The sequence below is a fragment of the Olea europaea genome, chromosome 11, assembly GCF_002742605.1.
Source record: "Olea europaea var. sylvestris chromosome 11, O_europaea_v1, whole genome shotgun sequence".
Lineage (NCBI taxonomy): Eukaryota > Viridiplantae > Streptophyta > Magnoliopsida > Lamiales > Oleaceae > Olea > Olea europaea.
The window spans coordinates 25,576,438-25,602,096 of NC_036247.1; the positions used below are offsets into that span (position 1 = coordinate 25,576,438).

Genomic DNA, 25,659 nt, shown 5'->3' on the forward strand with positions numbered 1-25,659 from the left:
TATTGTTCCACCCATTTTCATTTCAAAAAATGAGGGTCAAACGAGTGCTTAATTTTGTCACTTTTTTCTATCACCTTCTTGATTTCAATCATTTTTTTAGTTGGAAATATCACTTTTAATAAAAATGGCATTATATGTCTTGTTTTAATAAAAAAGTGACTCCTAACTTTTAAAAGTTAATTTTGTGATTTTTGTATAACTATTTAACATTATTTCGTTTAATTTTTTGTTAACTAATTATTGTTGTGTACTATATTGTCAGGCACGCCACGAGTTTATGCATCAACTATGATTTGTTACTGGTTTTTCAAGTGAAGGGTTTCGATCATCCCCTTCATTAGCTGTTTTCGAAGATGAGCTCACGTTTAACATAAAAGATAATAAGACCAAAGAGTTGAAATGCTACCTTATAAAAGAGACTTAAATTTTTCAAGTTGATTTTGTTTAGTACTAACGAGTGTTATTTATTTCGTTTAATTTTTTTTTTTAATAAAGAATGTGATATTTTGTTGATGATGTGTTTAGAGCTCATGTATTTTTCCGTCTTACAAATCAATAGATCATAGTCAAAATTCAACGTACGAAATACTAGTTTCTCCAAAATCAGATGATTTTGTTCATATTATTCAAATATATATAATACATAAACTATAGATAGTCACATTTACGTGAATTTAAGTCATAATAACACAAACTTATAGGTCATAATCAAATGATTACTTTCGTCTCAATATCCTGACTAGAGGCAACATCTTATTCAACATATATTACAATGTAATTACGAGCTCCCTAGAATCTAACCCCAATTTTGATACTATCATGTCAACAAATTTGATATAATTGCAATCATCTTCCACAATAGATTCCACACAACAGGAAAACATGATCAATCAATTGCTACAAAAATACCAAAAACAATAGTAAGTCACAACTATTTCGTCAATACATGAACTATCGCAAATTGTCACACACGTACTACATACACAGGTGCTACGATACATAGCCTAATTATAAACTACTAAATTGATGACATAGCTGCTATACTAGTCACTGTTGTTGTCAACACTATTTATCTGATATAATTTAATTCGTATAACTACCAATTTGTAATCATATAACTCACATAAAGATCCACAATCCTCGAATAAATTTGATAAGCATGTCATCGGCATCTTCTCTCTCATATTTCACACAGTTCTTAGATAACACGTTTCAGTCACACACCTTACAAATCCACCATAATTGTGCTATATGAACTTCCACTTTCAATTGTCGCATCCTAAATATATTCTACATAGGAAATAGTCACAAATATGTCACGAATAATTGTCCGATAAAATGAGGTCACAAAGTGAACATTTTTCACAACAATCACACAACGTAATTATAAATAAATCCGTTGATTATAAATAAGCAATGTATAAATTGATGTCACCATGAATTGAGGTTGGAGAAGCCACATATATTCAGCAAGATGCTGATGTCACATTGAATTACAAGACAATTGTTAATCCCCAATAAATATTTTACAAAATTGGTAGTAACATATTCAAAATTATGTAGCCGTACAAAATCCATTGATCAAAGATTGGATTTGATGAAATATGCTTCTATTAGTTGCACTCAGAAACGAAATCCACACTGGAAAATAATTTCTATCAAATATCTTCGAACTATGATGGGAAGGATGATTCATTTAGTGAAGGAATCGAACTTAGGTAATACAATGTAATCGATGAAGATACAGTGATATGAAACTGTAAACTTGATTATGATGCAACAAATTTGGTAAAATTGTATTCAAATTATTGAGATTTCTTTTGTTGAAAGATAAAAGGTGGAGATTAAAATTATTTTTTTAGCAGATTGTAATAGAAATTTTTGAAATGTATGGTTAAAAAATTGTAGGATCCTTAAAAGATATTATCAATATTGATTGTTCGACTTTGACTTAAATTAAGTTTAGATTTTAATCCAAACCAATTAGGGGCAAAAATTGAGATTTCACCATTTCAATTGTTTGGAGGTAGGAAAAGATCTGTGCAACTGTAAGTGAGAAAAATGAGGAAAGAAATAATTAAGAGTGAGTTTTATTGCAAGAAATAAAATAAATTCAAGGCAATTTAATTGTCTAAAATTTATTTGTATGAAAATTATAAATTAAATGTGTTTGTTTAATTTAATTTTCAACTTAAAAAATATTATATTTGTCCATTTTTTATTAAAGAGAGGAAGGTAGCGAATTCTCTGAAAAATAAAATCTTATTCCTCCTAAAAAATATATTTTCCTTGATTTTGGGAAACATATGATCACGTAACCAAAAGTGGGAAAATGTTTTCCACGGAAAAAATATCAAGGAAGAATTTGAACGGAAAAAAAAAATTCCATTTTTCATAGAAAATATTGACAATCAAACGCACCTAATTGACTTGCATTTGAAATCTGATCGACAGCCTCACTTGGTCAAGAAAATTAAATGCAATGATTTATAATATATTTACTTCTAGACCAAAAATGAGAGAGAGATTATAAAAAAATTCTTAGAAAATGAATATCTCGCTCGTAGTTGTATCTTCGTAAGGGATGAAAAAAATCTCAATCCCTAATGATGAGAAGTAAAAGCATTCTTCATTCTTTTTGCTAGATGTCACCAAAGGTTTTACATTTACGAGAGAAGGAATAAAGACCAAACACGAACTGTGGAAACAACAACAAATGGTAGTAACAAAATTCTTAAATTACTATACATCATACTTCCAATTCCTGCATGATGTCAAAACAACCTGTACCCATCTTTACAGGCAAGCCAACGCAAATCCTAGAAGATGGTGTCTCCAAGTTGTCGGTCATCCCATGAGAAGCTGCTTCTACAATGAACTTTGAGGCTGTTTCGAACGACATCTTAAGAAACGGTGACAATGACTCAGCAATGCTTCCGTGTCTGGTCATTGGTCGGTAACCCCCCGTATGGGTCATGTAATCCGCGATTAAACTCAAATGTCGATAGTCAATCTTTACTCCGTAAATATCAAAAACTTGCTTCACCTCTCTTATGATAGTAGCTCGAGCAGCTTCTACCCCATAGGTCTTCAACATAGCATCAATATTGTTGGAGTACAAACGGCTCATATCGAGGTCGTCTTGCATTTCCCAGAATGACTTGAAATCGACTCCTGATGCCTTCATTGCCCAATAATCAAGGTCTTCGTTGCTTGTCTGCAAATCCTTAACAGTGGACTTTCTTGGCTTGTTATCGTCGTCCCAAATAACTGATTTTTCATCTGCATCATATTTTACCATTTTACAATGACTGATCTTGCCGGAGCTCTTGATATATACTTTCTTTGCAGTCTTCTGAGCAATCTGTAAATTAGTTTTACGAAATTCTCATTTAGCATATTAGCTACAAGCAAGTTTGGTAACGAGGATTAGATACTACTAAACATGTATTAAAGAAGAAAAACAAGCTAAATTTTGTTTATTATTCTGCATAGTCCTACCCAGAAGTACCCTGTTATTCACTAAATGCATTGCATAGAGAGAAAGGATTGAACGGTCAAGATATACCTGAGCAAGTAACAAATGAGGTTCCATTGTAAATTTAAAGTGGACTTCGAAATGCAATCCTCTAACTGCAATGTAGATTGCCCTGCGCGGTTTCTTGTCCGAAGATTCTTCTCCTGATCTTTTATTTTTAGCCGTTGATTTGACGCCACCCCGACTTGATTTAGACTCTGACTTCATTTCATTATCATTTTGCATATTAGAAGCTTCATCGTCATCTAAGTCAGTTTCCTCATCCTTCCTACTCTCAACCTCCTCGAGATGATCTTGATCAGTTTGTTCTTCAAGTTCAGAAGATAACTCACCTTCATCAGGTTCATCTTCAGAGGAATCAGAACCATCATCATAATCCATCTCGTCCGTAGATTGTTGTTTTCTCTTTTGTGCATCTGAACCTAGATCCTCTCCCCTTTCAACACCATCAGCATCCATATCATCGTCCATGTCTTCTTCTAGTGATCCAACTGTAGAATTATTGTCAGCTTCATTTAACGTCTCTGACGGTGAACTCAACGTGAAATTTCTAATTCCACTAATTCTGGATAGGAACACCACGTGATTTTCTATTGCCTCCTCCAATCCCCTTAAGAACGTGGATCTGAGAGTTGCATGTAGGTCTTTTAATGACACAAATTCAGTTGCTTTCAATTTCATTTTCAGCTTGTAGATTCTAGCCACTTGCTGGTCATTAATTGAGAGTTCAACTTCCATGCTCTCTGCCAAATCCGCTATACATACTTTCTTCACATGCGCAATAAGAGACATAACATCAGGCCTGCAATTATAGACAAAGTTATCAATTTATTCTTGCATGCACTCCAGAAAAATGCTATTTTTTTCTGAGTCTATCCAATTTATCGTGAAAGATAAGGGGATAAATGAACCGTGTGTTGACTGTCCTCTAAAGGTAAGTTTACTTCTTCCTTATGTAAAAAGGGAATGAATAAATAAATAAATCAGGGAAATAGCAGTACGTATATTGTGATCTCTTAATTTCAGTGCCGAAATCAAGCCTTTTCCTTTTTGTGGTGGAGGGAATACAAGCAAGCCAGCCCTATCAATTACTCAACACGGAGCAAAAATTGGCTAGTGAAGCATGGAACTGAAGAACCAGCGAACCAGGGCACAATTGACATACAAGTAAATAAGTAAATTTTATAATAAATATATTTTTTACTTAGGCAAAATTAGAAATAAGTTACTTACTTAACAATAGTAACTTTTTTTTACTTAGGAAAGGGGAAAAAAACACTATCCAGAGATGTTTGAAGAGAGTGTTTCTTAACAGGAACTTGTTTAAGCTTAGCCAAACATGCTCCTAATACTGGTAATGAAACCCTATCACTGCAAAGATGGACATTTAATAGAACTCACTTAGATCTGTATCGTATGAATGGGCATGTTAAAATGGGAGTCTTGATAGTGTCTGATGCAGTCATCAAAATCTCCTGCAGACGAGGAATACCAAGAGTAACATTCATTTCCCCGCGGCCGGCAAGATGGAAAGTGTTTAGTCTGAAAAAGATACAAGCATCTAATCAGACATGGCTATTTTGATGTTACAGTATAGTGTAAATAAAGGAGAAAATTTATTGTTAACAGTAAAGATAAGAACACATTAAAGAATGTATTCTCGAAAAACATGTAACTATATAATCACAGAACAGATAGTGCTTAACTGGGGCATTGTTATCTTCAATAAGAGATATTTGCATATAGTACCTATGATGTTCAGACTTGGGTACGGGTACGTATTCAAGTGTTGAATCTTTTATTTTCTAAAATGTAGGTTACGAAGACATGGCTAAAAAGAGTCCAAATTTCGAATACGGATACGTAGATACGTCTTTCAAGTTTCAATTTTTTTACTAACCAAAGATGTTATTACAAATGGATTATACTTAATGTACATCGAGGTGGACATAAAGGTGTCCATCTCCCTCCATGTGAAGGGGTGAACACCTTGATATACATTTCTTAATGTACAAGTGAAATAACCCATTTTAAATAGACCAAAATCAATTGTCACAAAGAAGGAAATGAGCATTGAATAAGGGATTAAAACGAATAAAATAGAATATTGGGATTTAGTTTTCAATTATGAAAAGTTAATTACTAAATGTTATATAAAATAAAAAATGAGGAACTTGATTGTAATTTGGACTTATTGGAGCACTAAATAGCACTATATGGAACCCATTTTCATTTTAGACAAATAAAATCCTAGACCATCGATACAGAAGGGGAAAGAAGGAAAGAGAGAGAAAAAAGAAAGAAGAAGAAGAGAAAACCTAACACCGTCGCCTTTCTCCACCATCTCGGAGGCAGCACTAGGTTTCTAAAGAGCAGTAACAAGAAGAAAAGAGAAGAGAAAAAAAAAATGAGGAAGAAAGAAGAAGCAAGTGTCCGGTTGCAACTAGAAAGATCCAACACATATCCCATACCCATGTCGTATTGTGTTCAACACAGGTACTCGAACCATTTCGAAGAATCCGAGTATCAAAGTATAATACCATTTTGGCATCCATGACTACCTCTTGAAAGCATACAAATTACTCGAAGGAATAGCATTTGGCATGCTTTATTTAGCCAATTGGACCTTTGTCTTACCCCGCCTTTTCTTTATGGGTCAAATCTTTTTCTATTTCTATTTCTTTTTCTTTTAAAAGTAAACTACAGCATCATAAGTTCTCCATGTTCTATATTATTCGAGAAATGTAATATTTGGAAACAACCCCAAGTATAAAGTATAGAGAAACATTGAGATGGAAGGTTCAAATAAACCCTCAAATATACAAACTTTATGATGGATATGTATTCCAAATTAAAAATACCAGGAAGAACAATGGCAAGTGCTTATTTTTATTCTTATTTTTTTGAAAACAGCAAGTGCTTATTGTGAGAACAGAGAAGTGAGAATTGCATGAACTTACGTCATCTGTGTTGACGGTTCACCAATGGATTGAGCAGCAATGACACCAACTGGTTCTCCTGACTGTGCTAGACTTGACAGATATTTTTGCTCAACCAATTCTAAAAACTCATTTTGTGCCTTCTCTGTTGCCTTCCTTTCTTCTAATAGGTTTTCCTTCTTTTTTGACTTGCGTCCTTTAGGTAGGTGCTCCATTTCAGTCAGTTTCTGTACTTCTGCTGTCTCTTTTCTTGCGTCACAAATAAAGTGCCTTGCTTCCCTTTCAAGACAATCTGGCAACTTTTCAATATAAGAATTGAACTCTTGCTTGTTCTGAAATTTTCGGCAAATAGTTTCTTGATTCTGAACAACATTAAAGAGAGGATGTCTTATTTATCATTCAGTATGCGTGTCATAAAAAAAAAATAATAATGAAATAAAAATAGACAATTCTTTTAATTAGATCACACAGAATCTAGGTCCTTACATCTGCTAGAGCCTTGTAATTTTTTAGAAAGCTTGTGCAGTGCACATCAACGCCATCTTCTCCGTAATAAAACTGAATTATTGAACCATCTGCATCACGGACAGTATAATCATAACTAACTTTCAGACTCTCAAGATTTTTTATGAGGCACCGTTGTAGATATCCACTACGAGATGTTTTTACTGCAGTATCAACCAAACTGTACAAGAAAACGGACAGTTAGAAAAATCTTAACCAGAAGGCTATGGAGAACAATAATCCGCAGGTTTCAGGAATCCACATTATAATATGACACTGTAATCTCCAACATTTATATATGGACTCAAACTTCAATATTTACAGCAACTCATGTACTACCCCATGAAGTAGAACAAATGTGGTGAGCTGTGTGATCAGAGATGCCTAATGATGTATTGCGATGCAGCAGGAGAGGATGATGTCATGAATATATTTCCAGAAAATGCTTAAAACCCAATTTAGTACACCATTCCAGGTTGAATCAAATTTCAGGCAATAAGCATCTGTAACAAAGTTACCTCCGTCATGATCCATTAAAGTGATATCTATTAGGTAGTGAAAGAAGTTTATGGCGTAATGTGCAAAAAAGAAGATTTTCTGGAACATTCTTCAAGAGGCAAAACAGGTAACTCGCTACTGAACCAGCAGCAACTCTTGTAACTTTAACAAACGTCTACAGAAGATTTAACGTACTTCTTAAGAAAATTCAAAAGGTTTGACGCTCAAATGGATTTACATCAGTCAGAACTTCATTTACTGTCCTAACCTGAAAGGTATGTGGTCCCCAGTGAAGCAATAAATGGGAATAATCCCCTTGGTTTGAAATCAGAGCATTTGTGTTTATCTAGCAACCCATGAAGCTATTAAAAATTGCCGAAGTTCAAGTCCCACCATCCTGAAAAAGCCTTGAGACAACTCAAAAGCACTTGATTCTACTGGAATCGCTATGTAATCTTAATTGGGCAAATTGAATTTGCTATCAGGGTTTATGCTATTTGCTCAATACATAAGAGGCAGATGCTATTTAATGTCAGAATGCTAGGGAAGGCCAAGCTGGCCACTTGATCACAGAGAATTCAGCATTGTTCCCCAACCCAAAGTGTGCACATTGGGTGGAGGTATGTGAGCACGATTAAGCTACAAAAAAGTTGTCATATAACATTGTAGGGTAGAAGCAACTTAAAGAGTTATCATTCATGGGCAGTTAAGAAAACTATTTACAATGTTAGGTGTACAGTGAAGCCAGCATTTACCCTTCACGACCAGCCATGCAATGGAAGTAATACTCTTGAGGTCGAAGACCAGTGAGAAAGCGATCAGTGATATAGCCTCCAGCTCTAGAAGTGAAATTCCATGGTGAAAAGCAGGGCAAGGTTTTTCCTGAAACCATTCGGGGTACTCTTTTGCCTTCCAACTCTTGTTGGCCCAGATAGGAAGATATTTGTTGGAAATTGACCTATTCAATTCATTTGACAAACCAATTATGTATATATTCTCTCTTATCATTAGTCATTACAAGACTATATAGAGGTCAATATCACAACACCATGCATAAAACTAATTTTCTCCAAATCAAGCAGAAAATACAAAATTGGAGCATAAACTTCAAATGTTTGAGTCATTTTTCCTTTGAATTTTTAATAAAAAGCGTATTACATAGTTACAGGTGGAAAAAGTATAGACTAGAAATCATTGTATATGAATACTTGAAAAATTATAAAGGAACAGTTGTGGATGTGTTCGTAAGTGCCTTGCAATATTTGGTTCGATGAAGTCATTTAATTGGGTAAATAGCACTAGGGATCCTGAACACTTGAACCTTGTGACAATTGGGTCACCGAACCTTCAATTTGTGGCACCCAAGATCCTTAACCTTCAGAAAGTTTGCGAGCACGGACCTTTTGTTAGAAAAACAATTATTAAAGGGTCAAACTTTTCTTGAAAAATGACAAAGAAACACAGGAATAAAAAACACTAAAGCACAAATCCCCCAACACATCCCCCTCCTCCCCTGACACACACCCCTACCATCAACCCCGCCACTGCCCCAAAATTCCAAATCTACCTACCTCCTAAACTCAAAAGCCTCTCAAATCAATGTCTATAGAACAGAGGCAAGAAAATACAATCAAAAACCAATGCCTCCCAAATCCAAACCCTTAACTGAACTAAAAGTCAAGAAAACTGAAAATAACGAAAATCAAAACCATTGCTGCCACTATCCATCGTCAGCCCAAAACAAACATCCGCAATGCAGTGGCCACCACTGCTTCCTCCACCTTTTCGTCCCCTTTCTTTTGGTGTGTTATACACGTATCCACGCACAGACACACGTATATATACATTACCAAACCTAAACAAATACAAATGCTTACGTGAAGATATACATACATTCAGAAATCAAAGGGAGGGGCTGGTGGCAGGGGCAAGCAGCTGACAAACCCACAACCTACAGCCACAATCAAGCAACAACTGCCAAACTAAATTGATGATCGCACAGGGTCTTGGAAAATTGGGAAAGGCAGAGGACAAAAGGGGGAACTGTGCATTTGAACGAACATCTAAAGGTTAGATCAATCTACAGCTTCAAAAAGATAGAAGATGAAATTAGATTTGTTGCCAGCTATTTTTGCCCACATCTGAGATTGTGGTGATGAGGTGGCAGTAGGTTTTTAGTTGATGATAGAGGTTCTCTGTGTCTATTTCTTTGCCAATTTTGATCTGACTATAGGATGTGGTGCCCCTAGCTTGCAGCTGGCTTGCAAGCATTACCAAACCTAAACAAATACAAATGCTTACGTGAAGATATACATACATTCAGAAATCAAAGGGAGGGGCTGGTGGCAGGGGCAAGCAGCTGACAAACCCACAACCTACAGCCACAATCAAGCAACAACTGCCAAACTAAATTGATGATCGCACAGGGTCTTGGAAAATTGGGAAAGGCAGAGGACAAAAGGGGGAACTGTGCATTTGAACGAACATCTAAAGGTTAGATCAATCTACAGCTTCAAAAAGATAGAAGATGAAATTAGATTTGTTGCCAGCTATTTTTGCCCACATCTGAGATTGTGGTGATGAGGTGGCAGTAGGTTTTTAGTTGATGATAGAGGTTCTCTGTGTCTATTTCTTTGCCAATTTTGATCTGACTATAGGATGTGGTGCCCCTAGCTTGCAGCTGGCTTGCAAGAGTCAACAATGGCTCGTTGTAACTAGCTGGTGGTGGTCAGCCAGTGAGCCCTTTAGGAAGCCAATTTGAATCTTCAGGTCCCGAATTGGGTTGATTGTGGGCGTATTTAGCAGAGGACAGTGTTGGGGCAAGGGGCTTTGGCTGCAGGTTTGTTTTGTTTTTATTTTCCCCTTTGCATTTTTGCTTCTATATTTTTTTTATTCCAACAAGGGTAGATTCGCCATTTTAAGAAAATTTTGACCATTTTAACCATCAAATGGTTTTTCTAACAGAAGGACCATGCTCATAAGCTTTTTAAAGCTTAAGGACCTGGAGTATTACAAATTAAAATTCGAAACACTATGGTCACAAGGTTCAAAGATCCGGGACCAAGTGCTATTTACCCTATTATATTTTAGGGGAAATGAACAGCATGGGATGGTCTTGTACGTAAAATTTATTATTAGCTACACCCTTTAATCCAGCATTTGGAAAAAGCACATCTTAATAATTAAGTTTCTGACATGGAAAATGCACCGCACTTACTGTGCTACCCTTGGCCCCAGTTGTTGTCATAACAGAAATGCAGTTCTTTGGAAAAGGCTTTAATAATCCTTTTGTGAGCAACTTTTTGCTTATTTGAGAACCTTTATTGGTCAGTTTATTTTTCATCTTCATATCTAAGGATGCAGTGGCAGATTCTCTGTTACTGCATATGACTTTCTCTATTTCCAATTGCAGTTCTTCAGGGCCTAGAACACCAAAAGATAAGAAACAGACTTTTATGTCAAAAAATTCAGGGTAACAGAACAATAAATTCCAGAAACAAGAGAGACAGCCCCAATAATGGGAGTCAATCATAAAGAGTTATATATGAGCCTAGTTCAAGTACTTCCACAAATTAATAAAAAGAATTATGAGCAGCTATTGCATTAAAGGTTTTATTTTCACATCTTGTTAACATAATGCTCTTAGGTTCATCTTATAGTCAGAAATTAACAAGAAAAACATTTTAACAAAGCTGAAACTTAGATGTTTTAATTAGCCAAAAAATATAGTTTCCTCCAAACACATACTTGTATGATAATCAGTAGGTGTACGAGGAACAGCACAGGTGTCCTTTTCTTGTCGTCATATAATGGGTTGAGGGTGATTGACAATTGAGGAGTAATTCTAGAGTTTATTGATTGCATTTGGACGTGGCCTAATGTTGAACAGGTTATAACTCAGTATTCGGGCAATGAGATTATCTAGTGATACCGGAGTTATTGTTTAGGTTTGAGTATTTTCATTGGGCCAAATCATTCGTTATTCTGTATCTGTTTAGGGGTATTAGGTGGGACGAGTTGAGCAACAAATTTCTTGTGCGAACCGCTCGTCGGCTTGTGTACGAGCCTGCTCATCATAATAAGTGAAAAACGCAATTTCAATAGAAAAAATAATAACGACGAGCCACAAGCCGAGCCCCACTTTAGTTGAGCAAGCGTGAGCTGGCTCGCTTGATGGGCCAAGCTAAGCCCAATGATAGGCAAGCTAAGCAGCCTAGCCCGGCCCATTCAATACCCCTATATCTATTGTAGGAAGAAATATCATATATGTTAAATTAGCGATACTTTATGGCAAGAGGTCAACCTCAAGACAGATTTCAGCATCAGCCCGCCGTCAAAACATTAGAAATGACGCTAGAGCAGTCAGTTGATTGGGTATATGAAATAAGATAGTGTTAAGATAAGGCTTGCGGTTAAACAAACCAAAAAAAAAAAAAAAAACTGAATCCACGAAACACAAATAGAAAAACATCATCAATGACAAAAATGATCAACATAGAGAAACAAATATTTCAACTTCAGGATAGTTTTAAATATCATACCTATTTGGCCACGTTTGAACTTAACAAAGTCACAGTGAACCTCTTCACCAACATCATCACCTTCAAGTTTTTCCTTCCTTTCCATATCATAGTTTGGTAATATTATAAGGTCATCTACCCCACATGTAAACCCGTGAATCTGAGGCATTTATAAAACCAGCTTAAGATTTGAGCAATTAGGTTTGAAAACAAGTATATTTCAAAACTAAAACAACAAAGACAAGATAAAAATCACCTGCAAAAAGATTGTGAAAAGACAACTTAAAGCAGAAAGAAAAATTCCTGCACTTTTAGACCCAAAGAGCTCCTGTACTGTGTGCACCAAACCAAACTTTCCAAACTGAGCCTTGTCAATCACTCCACGCACAAGTTCATTTTTCCAAATTAACAACTTATGTTCAGCATTCTGATCTCTGTCTTCTTCTTCTTCATTTTTGTAGGTACTATCAGTAAAATAATCCTTCGGAAGTTTCCCCTGATTTTTAATAGTACAAGGTGCACAACCTCGTGTTACATGGTTCAATAGTGCTGTTATGACCTAGAAAGAAATGCACAAAAGATTATTATAATCTCGTTCATGTAGTTGTGTACCAATAGACGATTTTGATTATAAATACTAATTTCTTATATAAAATTCTTTGTGATCAATGCATAGGTCTGATTTTGTTGGACATATTTAATAAGAATCATGCCAATTTCTGAAAAAATAATAATAATAATAAATAAATAAATAAACCTGTTTGCCTGTCCAAAGAGGTCCTGGTTTCCACACTGCAGGCAAGATAGACTGCATCACCACACCTGCAGAATCAACTAAAGAAACCTTCTGGGAATTATTAACTGGATGTGAACTGGGCATCATTGCAAAGACACCAGAACCATAAAGCAGCTGGTTGAACTCCTCACGACATAGAAATGTGTCCTTCATTGTAAGAAGCACAGCACTTACAATATGATCCTGGAATGTTAAAGTTAGAAGTGCAGAGTGGTTAATAAACGGGGTGGACAAATCGTGGGGGGGGGGGGAGAGGGGGTCATAATCAAATTCTGGATGAAAAATTATGGGAGCTTGATAACCAATGAGTACTGAAACCTGAATCAAGCCTCTGACAGTATCACCCCTTGTTGGAACAATGTACTGTTCATTAGCATTTACAATGTTATAAGCTTCAGCCCGAGAAATTTCATCTTGAGGGAAATGGACATTAATTTCATCACCATCAAAATCAGCATTATAGGAGCTGAAGCCAATTTCAAACAAAAAGGATAATCAATCTTGGCAGGTCGATCACAATAAAGAAAACAAAGACAAAAAAATCAGCAAACCAACCAACCTGCAATTTGCATAATGCATGCGAAGAGTTTTCTCTCCCTTTAGTACACGAACAACATGCGCCATTATACTTGGCTTGTGAAGTGTAGGCTGAATTCAAAAATAAAGTAAGCTAAACAGACCTCTCAGACTGTATAATTACTTCATTGAACTCAATAATGAGTATGCTTACTAATAAGCAACCAAGCAAATACAGTGCAGACCTTTAAGCATAGAACAAAAAACATCATAGAAGAAGAAACTCTCACATGTAAGTGAAGAGAATACCAAAAGATACATACTAGTGTTGATTTATAAACAAAAGTTCAGGACCAAATAGGACCATTCAAGTACTTCCAATTTCATGGGAAGGGGGATCAAAGTGCTTCCAATTCACTCTTTTGCCACACAAATAGGGGAAAATTTCTTGTACTCCCAGAGAATGGAGTATGGATTACTAAAACACTCCCTGCTACCATTTAATCAACATGTATATTAAATAGTTGGAACCCACTATTTAATTGGGATTCAAATATGTATGAATAATACACTTCCATTATAGTGTGGCAAAGAGTACTAAGTTCCATACTCCAAGAGTACTAAATATTTTACTACAAGACACCTTCAAATCATATAGCCCTCGGTAAGTCCCATTTTTGGCTAAAATATATTGTTGAATAGTAATTTTTTAAAGAATGTGTGGTCCCTTCGGCCACTGAGGTGAGTACCCGGCTGTAAACTTCAGGATTCCGTGGGATTAGTTGAGGTGCGCGTAAGCTAGTCCGGATACCCACGATCATAAAAAAAAAATAAGAAGAAATTTTTGATTTGTATGAAATTATTTTATGGGAGAATTGTAGTTATAAATGAGTTTGGAAAAAAAATGTTTTTGAAAAAATGGAGCCCCAACATGGGTATAATTGCAGGGACTACCGATAATTTATTTATCATATATTAGAGGCATAACTAAAAATAAACAAATTTAGAGGAAGACACGGAATGTAGTAATTAGAGTTAAGTTTGTGTTAATTATTTTATTTAAGGGCATAATACCAAACTGCTAATAGTCAAAAGCCTCTCAAAAAGTATCATGCCAAGTCAATGGAGGCCCAATCAATTTGAGAAAATTCAACAATTTGCAAATGGGGATAGGCTTCTCCGTTTGGTTCAAGGAAAATTAGAGGTGAGCGCCTCACTTACATCCGTAAATACATATATTGGCTGGCAGAGAGACAGATATCTCAATTTATTGGTGCCTTGGTGGAAAATGCAGGATCTTACAGATATTATCACAATTAAAGCAGTGAACAAATTGTTGATTGATGAGGATCAATCTCTAATACCTGCCGATTAACGAGCACAATATCTCCGTCCTGTAAATGGCGGTACACGATCTTGCCCTCACATTCATACTCATTCTTCTTCCCTGATTGTGTAACTACACCTCTTGATGAAGGTAATTTTCTAGATATTGCTATTCGCATCTTTTTGTTTAATGGTAATTTCACAGTCGAAATTTTATCAACATAAGTTGTAGCTCCAGGGTGGATATCTGGCCCATTAATGATGGCATTCCTCAATTTGGCACTATTCGAAGGAGTTACTCTCTGCAAAAAATATTATGGAAGAAAGTTGGGAAGAAACTGATAATAAATTTATTTGTTAAGGAACAAGCAAATGTGGAACAATAACGGTATAAAATGTTTCAGATCAATAAAATATTACAAATAGCATCCCCTGAAAGGGTGTTCCTTTATTCTTTCTATGCAATCCTTGTGGTGCTTTTGAATTCCATGAGACAGGGCCCAGGGGGCAAAGATATGTCCGGAAATCACATAAATATTAATAACTTTGGCTAAAAGTAACTAATTTTAAAGAATAATAAGGCCCAAAATTTCAATTTAGACCAAACAGCCTAACCTCTTCTACTTCTCCCTCCCTCATGATTAATTCCACAGGGGTACCCAGCAAGGACCAATTTGCTCACATTTGAGTCATTTGACAGCCCCTGATGCAACAGGTAATTAATTGATAGCGATATCATATACAGATTTACTCGCGCAACTTTTGACCTCTATGTTACTAATCTTAGGAGTTAGCAACTTCGACTACGAGGAAACAACACAGTGAGACCCACGGGCCACCCTGATGCCATAATCCAAGGTTTTCAATTGAAGATCTTGAGGAAGAAAGCGACCAGAAACCATGAATAAGAACTTGTATACACTAGAAACGTCTTGCCATGATCCCAAAGCTAGTTAAGATAACTGTTATATACAAATTTGAGGCAACATTTTTATGTTTAAAATTGTTGAAATAATAGGCTTATCGCATTTGATAATTTTAAGTAACTTAGATGTGATTTCAATATTTTTCCCATCCTATTGGTTCATCTCATATGTATGAGGTTATAGAAGAATGAGGGGGCAGGTTACATTTTCAAACAACGCTTTCTTTATTACCCTTTTTCTTACTGTTCATCATTTTCTAGGAGACAACCAACCAAACCGCTTCTCTGTTGAGTACGATCTGCGCACCCCAGATTCCTGACACTTGACACTTCTACACACTGGACAGACATCTCTCATAAGTACATAACAAATATTAAAAATGACCAACCAAGGCATGTATAAAAAATAACGACGCTTCCATTGTCATGCAAACCATTAGTGCAAACTAAGAATGGGGTTCTAGTCCTTCACATCTGTTTTGATGAAGGACAAGGAGATTTTCACGTAAGCCATATTAAGGGATACTACAAAATAAAGCAACAAGATATCATCAATCCATACCTCAGGATAGGTTAACCTCAACGCAAAGTACGGAGGAACTCCAATCTCATTGACTGCCAAATAAGGATCTGGAGATATAACTGAACGGCAAGCAAAATTAACCCTTTTTCCCATCATTTTCTGACGGAAAATACCCTCTTTCTTTTCCAGCAACTGACAAATTCCAGAAGTGATATCTTTTTTACCCGGACCTGCCATTATGTTGTGGAGAAAGAAGCTTTGAAAGGTACACAAAATGACTACTTTGCACTAATGTAAACAACAGAACCAAAAGTAATCATTCAGTTGTCCAACAAGAAAATTAGAGTTGCATGTGAAGTGGCAGTAGACTAGAACCAATTAAGCCTCTCATAATCCACTGAAAAAAGGTGCCACTGCTGGTTGGATGATATGCACAAAATAAACTTCAGTAACTGATCTCTGCTGTTGTTTCTCAAATGAATATTTAACATACTACACCAACTTTTGGGAAAGCACAACCATTCCAAGGCTCGTCACCACAAAGACTAATCAAGTGGAAAGCAAATGTCATACTACTAGCAAGGCAATTTGTGTTACCAATGGTATGTTGTATTTGGCTCAAAATATTGAGTCATTGCAAGTGATTTTTTTTATATCGAGTTCCATTTGCATCAAAATCAAGCTGAACCTAAAACTCAGAAGAAAAGGCTGGCTGTGGTTATACACTAAGTATGATTTATGAAGTAGAGATGATAGGATGGACCTGCACGTATCACGCATAAAAGAACACAAGCACATAACATTTGAGAGCAGACACCTCAACTTCCAAAAAATTCGCAAATTAGGTTTTCCAAACGCACATTAAATTTATTTCACACTATTTTTGAAACAATTAATTCAACCTAAAAATATCCCAAAATTAGTCAACTCCTGCATCAGCAACATGATACGCATGATAAACTAGAATATCCTTTTAGTCGCACAAGGAATAAGGACAATTATGTAGTCGCGATAGATTTTCATACGAATTACTCGAACAAGTAGGTGAAAAAAGAATCTTGTGGCTCCAAAGTTCATTTAAAATAAGGCTTAAATTGTTGTCAAAAAATTTTGTTATACATCACACCCAAAAAGAAAAGGTAGAAAATCAATTCTATTAGATATTTCACCACCTTCCTCATCTAATCGTCATATTTTAAGATTTAGAAAGAGGAAGCAATAAATGAAAATGAATTAACCAAATTATACTTTGTATGGAAATTGTATGAAATAGATATAGTAACGTAGCCCAACCTCCAAGTTTCATACCCTTACAAGGATATAAATTATATTCTTGCTTAGAAGAACTGCCTACTATATAACTATTTATCCTCTGTATTAACCCAAATGAAAACATCATTTAAGAATAAAGTCTTCACACTTTTATAAGAGATGGGGTCAAAATTGTATATAATAAGTGCTAAATGTTAGCATTGCCCAAGAAAAATGTTAATAACCACCAAAAATAAAATGAAGACAAGAAAAGTAAAATTACCGGTGGCAGTTTTGCTATCATATAATACATTTATAGATTGTTGAAGATCCATCCAGCGATTAATGATCTTTGAGTGCTCAGCACTATTAACATGAACATTTCCTAAAGCTATATTGGATTGCAGAACTTTACCCAATAAAAGAGTATGAGGATGCTCCATTACCTGAAGAAAACATCACACTGTGAGTACTGTCATCCACTGAGCACAAATGGGCATAACAATCATTATTACAGTTTTTACAGATAATTAACAGAATATGGATGTAAATAACCTGAATCTTCCCAGTTCCACCACCCAAATGGAAATATCATTTAAGAGTTATGTCTACCCCCCAAATTGTGCTGTGGCTCATGAGACTAATAAATAAGAGAGAAAGTCCGAGTGTCCAAGTTATAAACATTCCTCTTAAAAGGGAATATCTAATAAGTTACAATTCAACTATAACACGATAAAAATAGAATGGATGCAAGTTATTAAAACACAGATCATAAGATATTTTCAGGACTCACAGAATCGCCACCTTTGGCTGGAGGCCGGAATTTGATTGGGGGTACAAGAATACTCTCAAGGAAAAACATAGAGTGGCCAATTACTTTGCCAGATTCATCATGTTGTTGTTGCTGCTGAATATCACAAACATATGAGCAGATAGGAGATTCATTCTCCCACAAGCGCCTAACAATATCTCTAACCTGCCAAATAAGAGAAACAAAGACTTAAACAAACATCACAAAAGACAAAATTATATGATTGAATGAAAAAAATGTTCAAAATTGATGATGAAGTCAGTCACCTCTGACGGTAAGAGAGGTCCAGAAAAAGAACGCTTTTCTAATTCCGTACTGACATTTCTTGCTAGATGCATGGGTCTCTTCTTCGATAATTTAGTGCTATCAGAGGCAGCTACAGATGAATTGGCTTCAGCAGTGTCAGAATCATCCTTCCATGAACAATCACTAGCATTTACCACCTCCGAGGAAGACTTATCCCCAACTCCTCCATTCTTTGACACACCCAACCTGCCGTGTCGAATGGCATTTGACCGAGTCTGATTGGCAGATGGTCCCCTCTAGAAAATAATGTAAATAGCGGGTAAGGAACTATTGGACTTCAAGAGAATATTTACATTGTGGAAAAACTACAGAAGTTGCAAAATTAATTTGTGATCAGCATAACTAAATGTAAATGCTTACAAAGAATCATCAGAATATAAAAACATTAATCCCACAATTACTACTGAATTACTATTAATATATTTGTAAGAGGAATTGTAGCTTGCTAATAAAATCCTTCGAACAAACTGCATAAGCGGCAAATGCAAAATAGCAGCGTGATACAGGTGAAACTCTTAAGAAAGAAAATGAGACAACCACAATAACACGCTCTTTTATACATGTCTCCAATACAGCACAATAGAATTCCACCGTGAAGATGGAGACATGCTAACAAATTATAGTGCTACAGGAGCTTAAATTTGGTTATACTAAAGTTCCATGAATGAAAACAATAAATGTTCACCAGCAACTTGAGGTGACAATGCAGTCATTAAGGACTCCAAAAAGAGAGAAGATATAAAGAAAAAGGGATGCCTACCATCATCCTATTGTTATTGCTTCCTTATGAACAGTGGAAATAACGGTAGATTTTTATTTTTTATTTATTTTTATTTTTTTGGGAGGGGGTATTCAATTTGAACTTTTAAAGACTATTAGAGACTTTTTAAGTAAATGACTTTCGAAAAGTTCATTGACCTTTTATAGACTCTTAGAGAAGCAATCAAAGTCTTTCTATAGACTTTTATTTAAAGACTTTTATAGACCTTAAAAAAAATCTCGGATATAACTTATTGCAAATCCTTCTTAACCTAACCACTGCTTGCATGAACAGATTATTCAAACACACAATAACAAAATTATATTTCTTATGCCAAATAAATTTTAAAAGAATACAAAAATATAAGTCATCTAATTAGAAAAATAAACAATTAAAATACAAAAATATATAAAAATATTATATGATGGAAAAAGGAAAAAGAAAAAGAAATAATAATGTTCAACGTTATCAATATGTTCAAACTTGTCGAAAGTTTAAAGAAGCAACCAATGTATAAAAATTTTGTAAAAAATTAAGTTTTATTTAAGCCCTTGTTTGATTCCCTTTCTTCTAAAACTTCATTTTTTCAAAACTTATTTTCAAACACACATTCTTCAATAAAATAATATTACATGCAGATCCAAAACTTTTCTTTAATTTTTAACCACACATTTTGTATCAATCCACTATTCAAAATGCATTATTTTCCCCAAAATGAGGATCAAACAAGGGCTAAATTTTAGTTAAAACTGATCCTACCCTGGAAAAATTGAAGGAAAAACCATGAACAATAAGAGAATGAAAAATCTTATAAGAATTTTTATTTACAAATCTATCTTTTTATAAAAATGTTAAACGAAAAATGATTAAAAAGAAGAGAGAAAATTGAAATGAGATTAATTTGGGAAAAACAATGTTTTGAATAGTGATTTTTAGGAAAATGTGTAATTAAAAAGTAATAAAAAATTTTGGGCATATAAATATGTAGAAAAAAAGAGTTTTCAAATAATAGTTGTCAAACAGAGGCTAATGGTAACAATAGGTTGAACAGAAAGAAAAATATTGACTTTTTTATATCATAGCTCTAAGGTTCATAGAATAAAAGACAAAATAATGAAGAAATATAGGAATATTACAGATCGAAAGACATTTTTACTTAGTCTTTCAAAATCGTGGGGTGAATAAGAGACTTTTTATAAGATTTTTTATTAGTACTTTCTGCTTTCAAGTTAGTACGTAAAGAATTTTATTGAAGTCATTGATATTTTAAATGCCAACATTTTAGGACTTCTAAAAAGTCTTGATCTAATACCAATGACTTTAAGGACACTTAGAAGTCTATAAAAGCATATATTTCTATACTGAATGCCTCAAGGAATGTGCCCACGAGAGCACCACCAAATGTTGTAGATAAACCTACTAAAGAAGAAGTTGAGTATGTGATATTTCATTAAATCGTTGAATGGACAAACCCATTAGAAAACAATTAGAGGATAACATAAAAGTAAGTCTTGATTGAATATAAGTCTCTGAAGTTTTTAAACGTCTAGATTGAATACATCAGCTAAGTATTCCGTTAAGATATATTAATTTATTTAACCTTAAGGCCCTATTTGATTCCCATTTTTCTCAAAATCCATTTTTCTCTCTCTTCTTTTCAACCACACATTCTTCATTAAAATAATATTACACGTAAATCACAAATTTTTCATTCACACATTTTTCATCAATCTACTATTCTAAAATTCATTTTTCCATAAAAATGGATGTCAAACACCCTCTAAAATGATTAAATGAATCACGCAGCAATAGCATTTCATACATAATTGAAAACTGACTACTATAACATTCCCCGGAAAAAAATCATTTCAACTTTCATGTGCACCATGGTAGGTAAGAAGGGACCTCTTAATAGTGGCGAATCCAAGATTTTGAGTCAGCACGAACGGCCGTTGACCGTCGACTGTCAACTGCAATAAAATATTAAGAGCTCATTTGATGTCCTTTTTTTTTGCAAAAAATGCATTTTGAAATAGTGATTTGATGAAGAATAAGTTGTTAAAAATAAGGAAAAGTTTTGAATTTACATGTAATATTATTTTATTGAAGAATGTATGATTGAAAATAAAATAGAGAAAAATGCATTTTGAAATAAATTGGAATCAAACAAGACCTAAAATCTAAATATAACAATTATTTTGTTGAAATTGAACATATATAATTTTATTATAAGAAAAAACTGTTCTTACCAAATGATATTGTTGCCAAGTTTTATATAATTCGAAGGAAGAGCGCATGTTCAAATGTTTACAATTACATTAAAACCACTAAAATTAATATATATAAATTTGTTAACATTAGTGTCACAAATCAATACGTGCACTAGTGGTCAACCTTTTAATAATTCTAACAAGAGTGCCACAGTTCGAATCCCCTCCTTATTCCACTAATTTGCCATTTATTTTTGGTAAAAATTGTAGAAGTGAAAAAAATCAAAAATCATACAGTAAATTGGTTGAAAAAGGAATTGAACCCGCGACTTGCAAGACATAAAAGCCGGCTCTACCCAACTTGGCTGGAAGCAACTTTTGATTTGAAAATGAATTATCAGTAATATAATCTAAAAAATGTATCTGTTGTCAACCAAAAAAAAGGGCTGCCGACGGATCCAGCACGCGCGGCCGCGGGTGCTCGCCAGGTGTTGGATCCGCCACTGCCTCTTAACCTCCTAAGGTTACTTTATGTGGCCATATGGTTCTTTGAGAGGAAGGGAAAGAAGAGGAAGACAAGACAATACAGGACTCGGAGAAATTTTACCTTTTTGTCTCCATCTTATTGAGTATGAGAAATGAAATGGGAAAAGGAAAGTAAGGGGCAATGTAAACCTACTTTGTTTTTAATTACACATCCCTCTTTTATAATTACATATCCCTCCACTTTTACTTCGTTGCCCTCTTTTAACACCAAAGTGTTGTTTACACATACCAATTATATCCCCTTCAACTGTTCATCACAGCCAAACATGGAATTAAATCATTTAGATAAGTCCAATTGGACATCTTTCATGTCTATGATTTTAGGTTTTGTTTGTGTCAAAGTTTATTTATTCATTAGAGACTTGAATTAATATGATCACCATGCAAACAGTTCCAACTCCAACTCACTGAAGCATCATAGGCTTCACATTTCATTTCAGAACCTCATCATAAAACACTATGAAAGGGGATCAGTTCAGATACTTCTATCAAATAATAAAGAAAACAAACATGTAACATCAACTATCATAATTCGACAGCTATCCAAAGTTTAAAAAATAAAAAAATAGGTCAACTTGAGCATCTAGCCAATATAAATAATATCATATCCTTTCAATCAGAAGAGGCATACCATATGAAACCATCCAAAGGTAGGTTTATTTATTTTCGGATTATTGCCATCACAATTCTTGCACTTCTTTTCTTTCTTCTTCAGAAATTCATTCAGAACATACATAGCTTCTGTAAACTGACAAGAGTCCCAGCATCCTCGCTTATTATGCTCAGAGTGTTTTCGTCGATCAGATTGTAGTTCAGCATCAGATATATGACTTCCTTCACTATCCTCCGGATCAACTAGATCATTCGATAAGACCCAATCCTTCTTCTTCTTCTTCTCTTTTACCTTCTGAAGTATATTCAACCTTTTAGCCCCAATAATGTCACCCTCCGATATCTGTTCTAATTGGGTAACACAATTCTCTACCTAGATCAAACAAAAGATATTCCCAGCAAATGTAATGAAGTCAAGAGGCAGAAAAATAAAACGTGAGAATGAACTCAAAAAGGCATCTTTACACTGATTTACCTCTCCTCTGCTTGATCGAAAATGTAAACAGTGGAAACAGGTTTTGTTTAACAGATTGTGCAGCATATTGAATAACAACGGATTATATACTGGTGAAACGAGATCAATGTGTCCACAATGACCAGGACAATGATATGACCGCTGCCCACATGTTTTACATCTGCCCAATTAGAAGTTAGGACATGTCGTTCAAACATCATATAAAACAATTCCCAACCAGTATTCAGATATCATATACTTACGCAAAGTTCTCATCCAGGGGACCCATAGCCGGATCATAAAGCCCACCAGGGATTGGCTTTTCCAGAGTGTCAAGCAAATTAGGGTTCACAACCTTCACAACACTGTGGCTCCTGACCTCTTCATCTGTCATGAAACCAAATTTCACCGCCTCCACAGCTTCCGTCGCTCCCTAAATAACAAATCAACCCCAATATCGATAAACAACCGCAAAAACATAGCCACGCACATAGTATTATTTTTACATTAACGAATAAATACGGGAATTACACATACTTATTTAAGTTTATGCGTACAGAAAGAGAAAGTATACCTCGGTTGATTGAGCCATAGCTGAATCTCGATCGTTACAGATATGAGAAGAAAGAAGCGATAAGCTAATATACGAAGAGAATAACAACGTCGACGGGGGAGTTACGGCGGGAAAGAAACGCGAATGTTTAAAGGCAGGGTTTTTCTTTAAACCCTTTATCAAATTTTCGAACAAAGAGAGTTAAAAATAGGAATCCAAGCGCGAGTTAATCGTTTCAATGGTCACTGAATTTAGTCTCATGTTTTTTATTGGCCACTGAATTTTAAAATGTCAAGTTTTAAACACTGAACTTTAAAAAATATCGAATTTTGGTTACTGAACTTAGATCCATATTTTGGATTGGTCACTTAACTTTAAAATATCGAGTTTTGACCACTGAATTTCGAAAAATGTCGAGTTTTGATCACTGAACTTAGATTCATATCTTCGATTGCTCACTGAAATTTAAAATGTCGAGTTTTAGCCAGTGAACTTTGAAATATGTCATACATTACTCACTAGTATAACTGTTGAATTTTGAAAAATATCGAGTTATAGTGAATAATATACAACATTTTTCAAAATTTAGTGAGTAATGTACAATATTTTTCAAAATTCAGTAAGTAATGTACAACATTTTTCAAAGTTCAATGGTCAAAACTCAACATTTTAAACTTCAGTAAGCAATCAAAGATATTGACCTAAGTTCAATGACCAAAACTCGACATTTTAAAGTTTAGTGACCAATCAAAGACAATACATAAGTTCAGTGACCATTGGAACAATTAACTCACCAAGCGCGCAAACTCGTCAATTTATATATATGTATATATTTGTATGTATATATTTGTAATTAGCAAAAAACATCTTTACTTTTTAATGTCAAATGTTTATTTCTTTTATTCTTTGATACTTTTACCTTTACATTCACATTTCATTGCGAAAATTATTATTTTCATCTATTTTCTCTATTAAAAACTGTAAAATAACAAATATACCCTCCTCTTTAAATAAACAAAAATAAAATGAAAAACAAATTGCAATTATACTCTCAAAATTTTCAAAAAAAAAATACAAATAATTTCAAATAAATAACTAAAAATAAATTTCAAATGAATAATTAAAAAAACAAAATCAATTTCTTTTTTTATTATTTATTTGTACTTTTTTGAAAATTTTAAAAATACTAGTGAAAAAACATGCAAGTTGGGTGAATGTGATATATAAGTATGTGCTGGTTGTCGATGGATATATACGACAAATGTATTGGTGTAAATATATATATTGGTGTAATGTAGCGGAATAGTTTGGAAGAAGATGGATGTTATGCTTTAGTTAGGAAACCTAGTATCATTTTTGAATTTTAAGGAGAGGAAAAAGTGCAATTTTTATGAAAACATTTTTGAGATAATTAACTGGAGAAAGTAAAATTGATGAACATAAAAATCAAACTTTTTGGTACACATGAATATAATTACAAGTAAAAAAGTCTTGTAGACATGTCAAAGTTCCATTGGTTTGTCTTTTTTATAGACCATAAACATCAGGGATTTGTAGTTCTTTTTCTCTCAAAAAATCTATCCAGCCTATAGTAAGACATCGTATTACACCATTTGATCTTAAATTTGTGGTAATATCCCAGTTGTGATGTAAAAAGTCATGGATCTAAACACTGCGCATATGTTTGGGCAAATTGTATCTTGCAAACCTTCCTGATATGTACTGAAAAATCATGGACGAATGATTTATTGATCTTAAAATTAAAATTATGTGGAAGAGGTAAATATAGAATGAGGCATTAAAGATAACACCTACAATTTTTCGATAGCTATTATGATTAGGCGTTAGTGTTACTTTGAATACGGGATTATCTGTATGTGAGGTGTCATTGTCCTCTTCTTCAGGAATATCGAAGTCATATGGGACCTCCGATCCAAAATGATCAAATATTGTCATATTGAATGTGGATTTTTCATCATATTCAAATACCAGAACATAACCATCCTGTAAATTATGATGGTCGAAAATTGCTCCCATCCATTATCTAGATATATTTTTCCATCGATTTTTT

General features: G+C 34.3%; 1 protein-coding gene across 1 annotated transcript; it reads right to left on the reverse strand.

The window, feature by feature from the left end:
* Positions 1 to 2,607: 2,607 nt before the first annotated feature.
* Positions 2,608 to 23,777, reverse strand: LOC111403860 (DNA-directed RNA polymerase I subunit 1-like). The gene is made up of 21 exons (XM_023032495.1): positions 23,610 to 23,777; positions 23,299 to 23,468; positions 23,057 to 23,216; positions 22,601 to 22,954; positions 18,414 to 18,689; positions 18,130 to 18,312; positions 17,620 to 17,782; positions 16,125 to 16,315; positions 14,676 to 14,939; positions 13,355 to 13,443; positions 13,114 to 13,261; positions 12,757 to 12,978; positions 12,256 to 12,558; positions 12,021 to 12,159; positions 10,697 to 10,902; positions 8,235 to 8,437; positions 6,964 to 7,162; positions 6,499 to 6,839; positions 4,940 to 5,080; positions 3,569 to 4,340; positions 2,608 to 3,364 (listed from the first exon to the last, which is right to left on the reverse strand). The coding sequence occupies exons 1-21, from the start codon at positions 23,625 to 23,627 to the stop codon at positions 2,750 to 2,752; spliced, it is 5,157 nt and encodes a 1,718-aa protein (XP_022888263.1). The 5' UTR covers positions 23,628 to 23,777; the 3' UTR covers positions 2,608 to 2,749.
* Between the last annotated feature and the right edge of the window lie 1,882 nt (positions 23,778 to 25,659).

Excerpts from the sequence above, each read along its gene's own strand:
- LOC111403860 (XM_023032495.1), bottom strand. Across the intron at positions 12,160-12,255 it reads TTTTCACAATCTTTTTGCAG|ATTCACGGGTTTACATGTGG; the intron begins GTGATTTTTATC and ends TAAATGCCTCAG. Across the intron at positions 7,163-8,234 it reads TGCATGGCTGGTCGTGAAGG|TTTGGTTGATACTGCAGTAA; the intron begins GTAAATGCTGGC and ends TTTCTTGTACAG.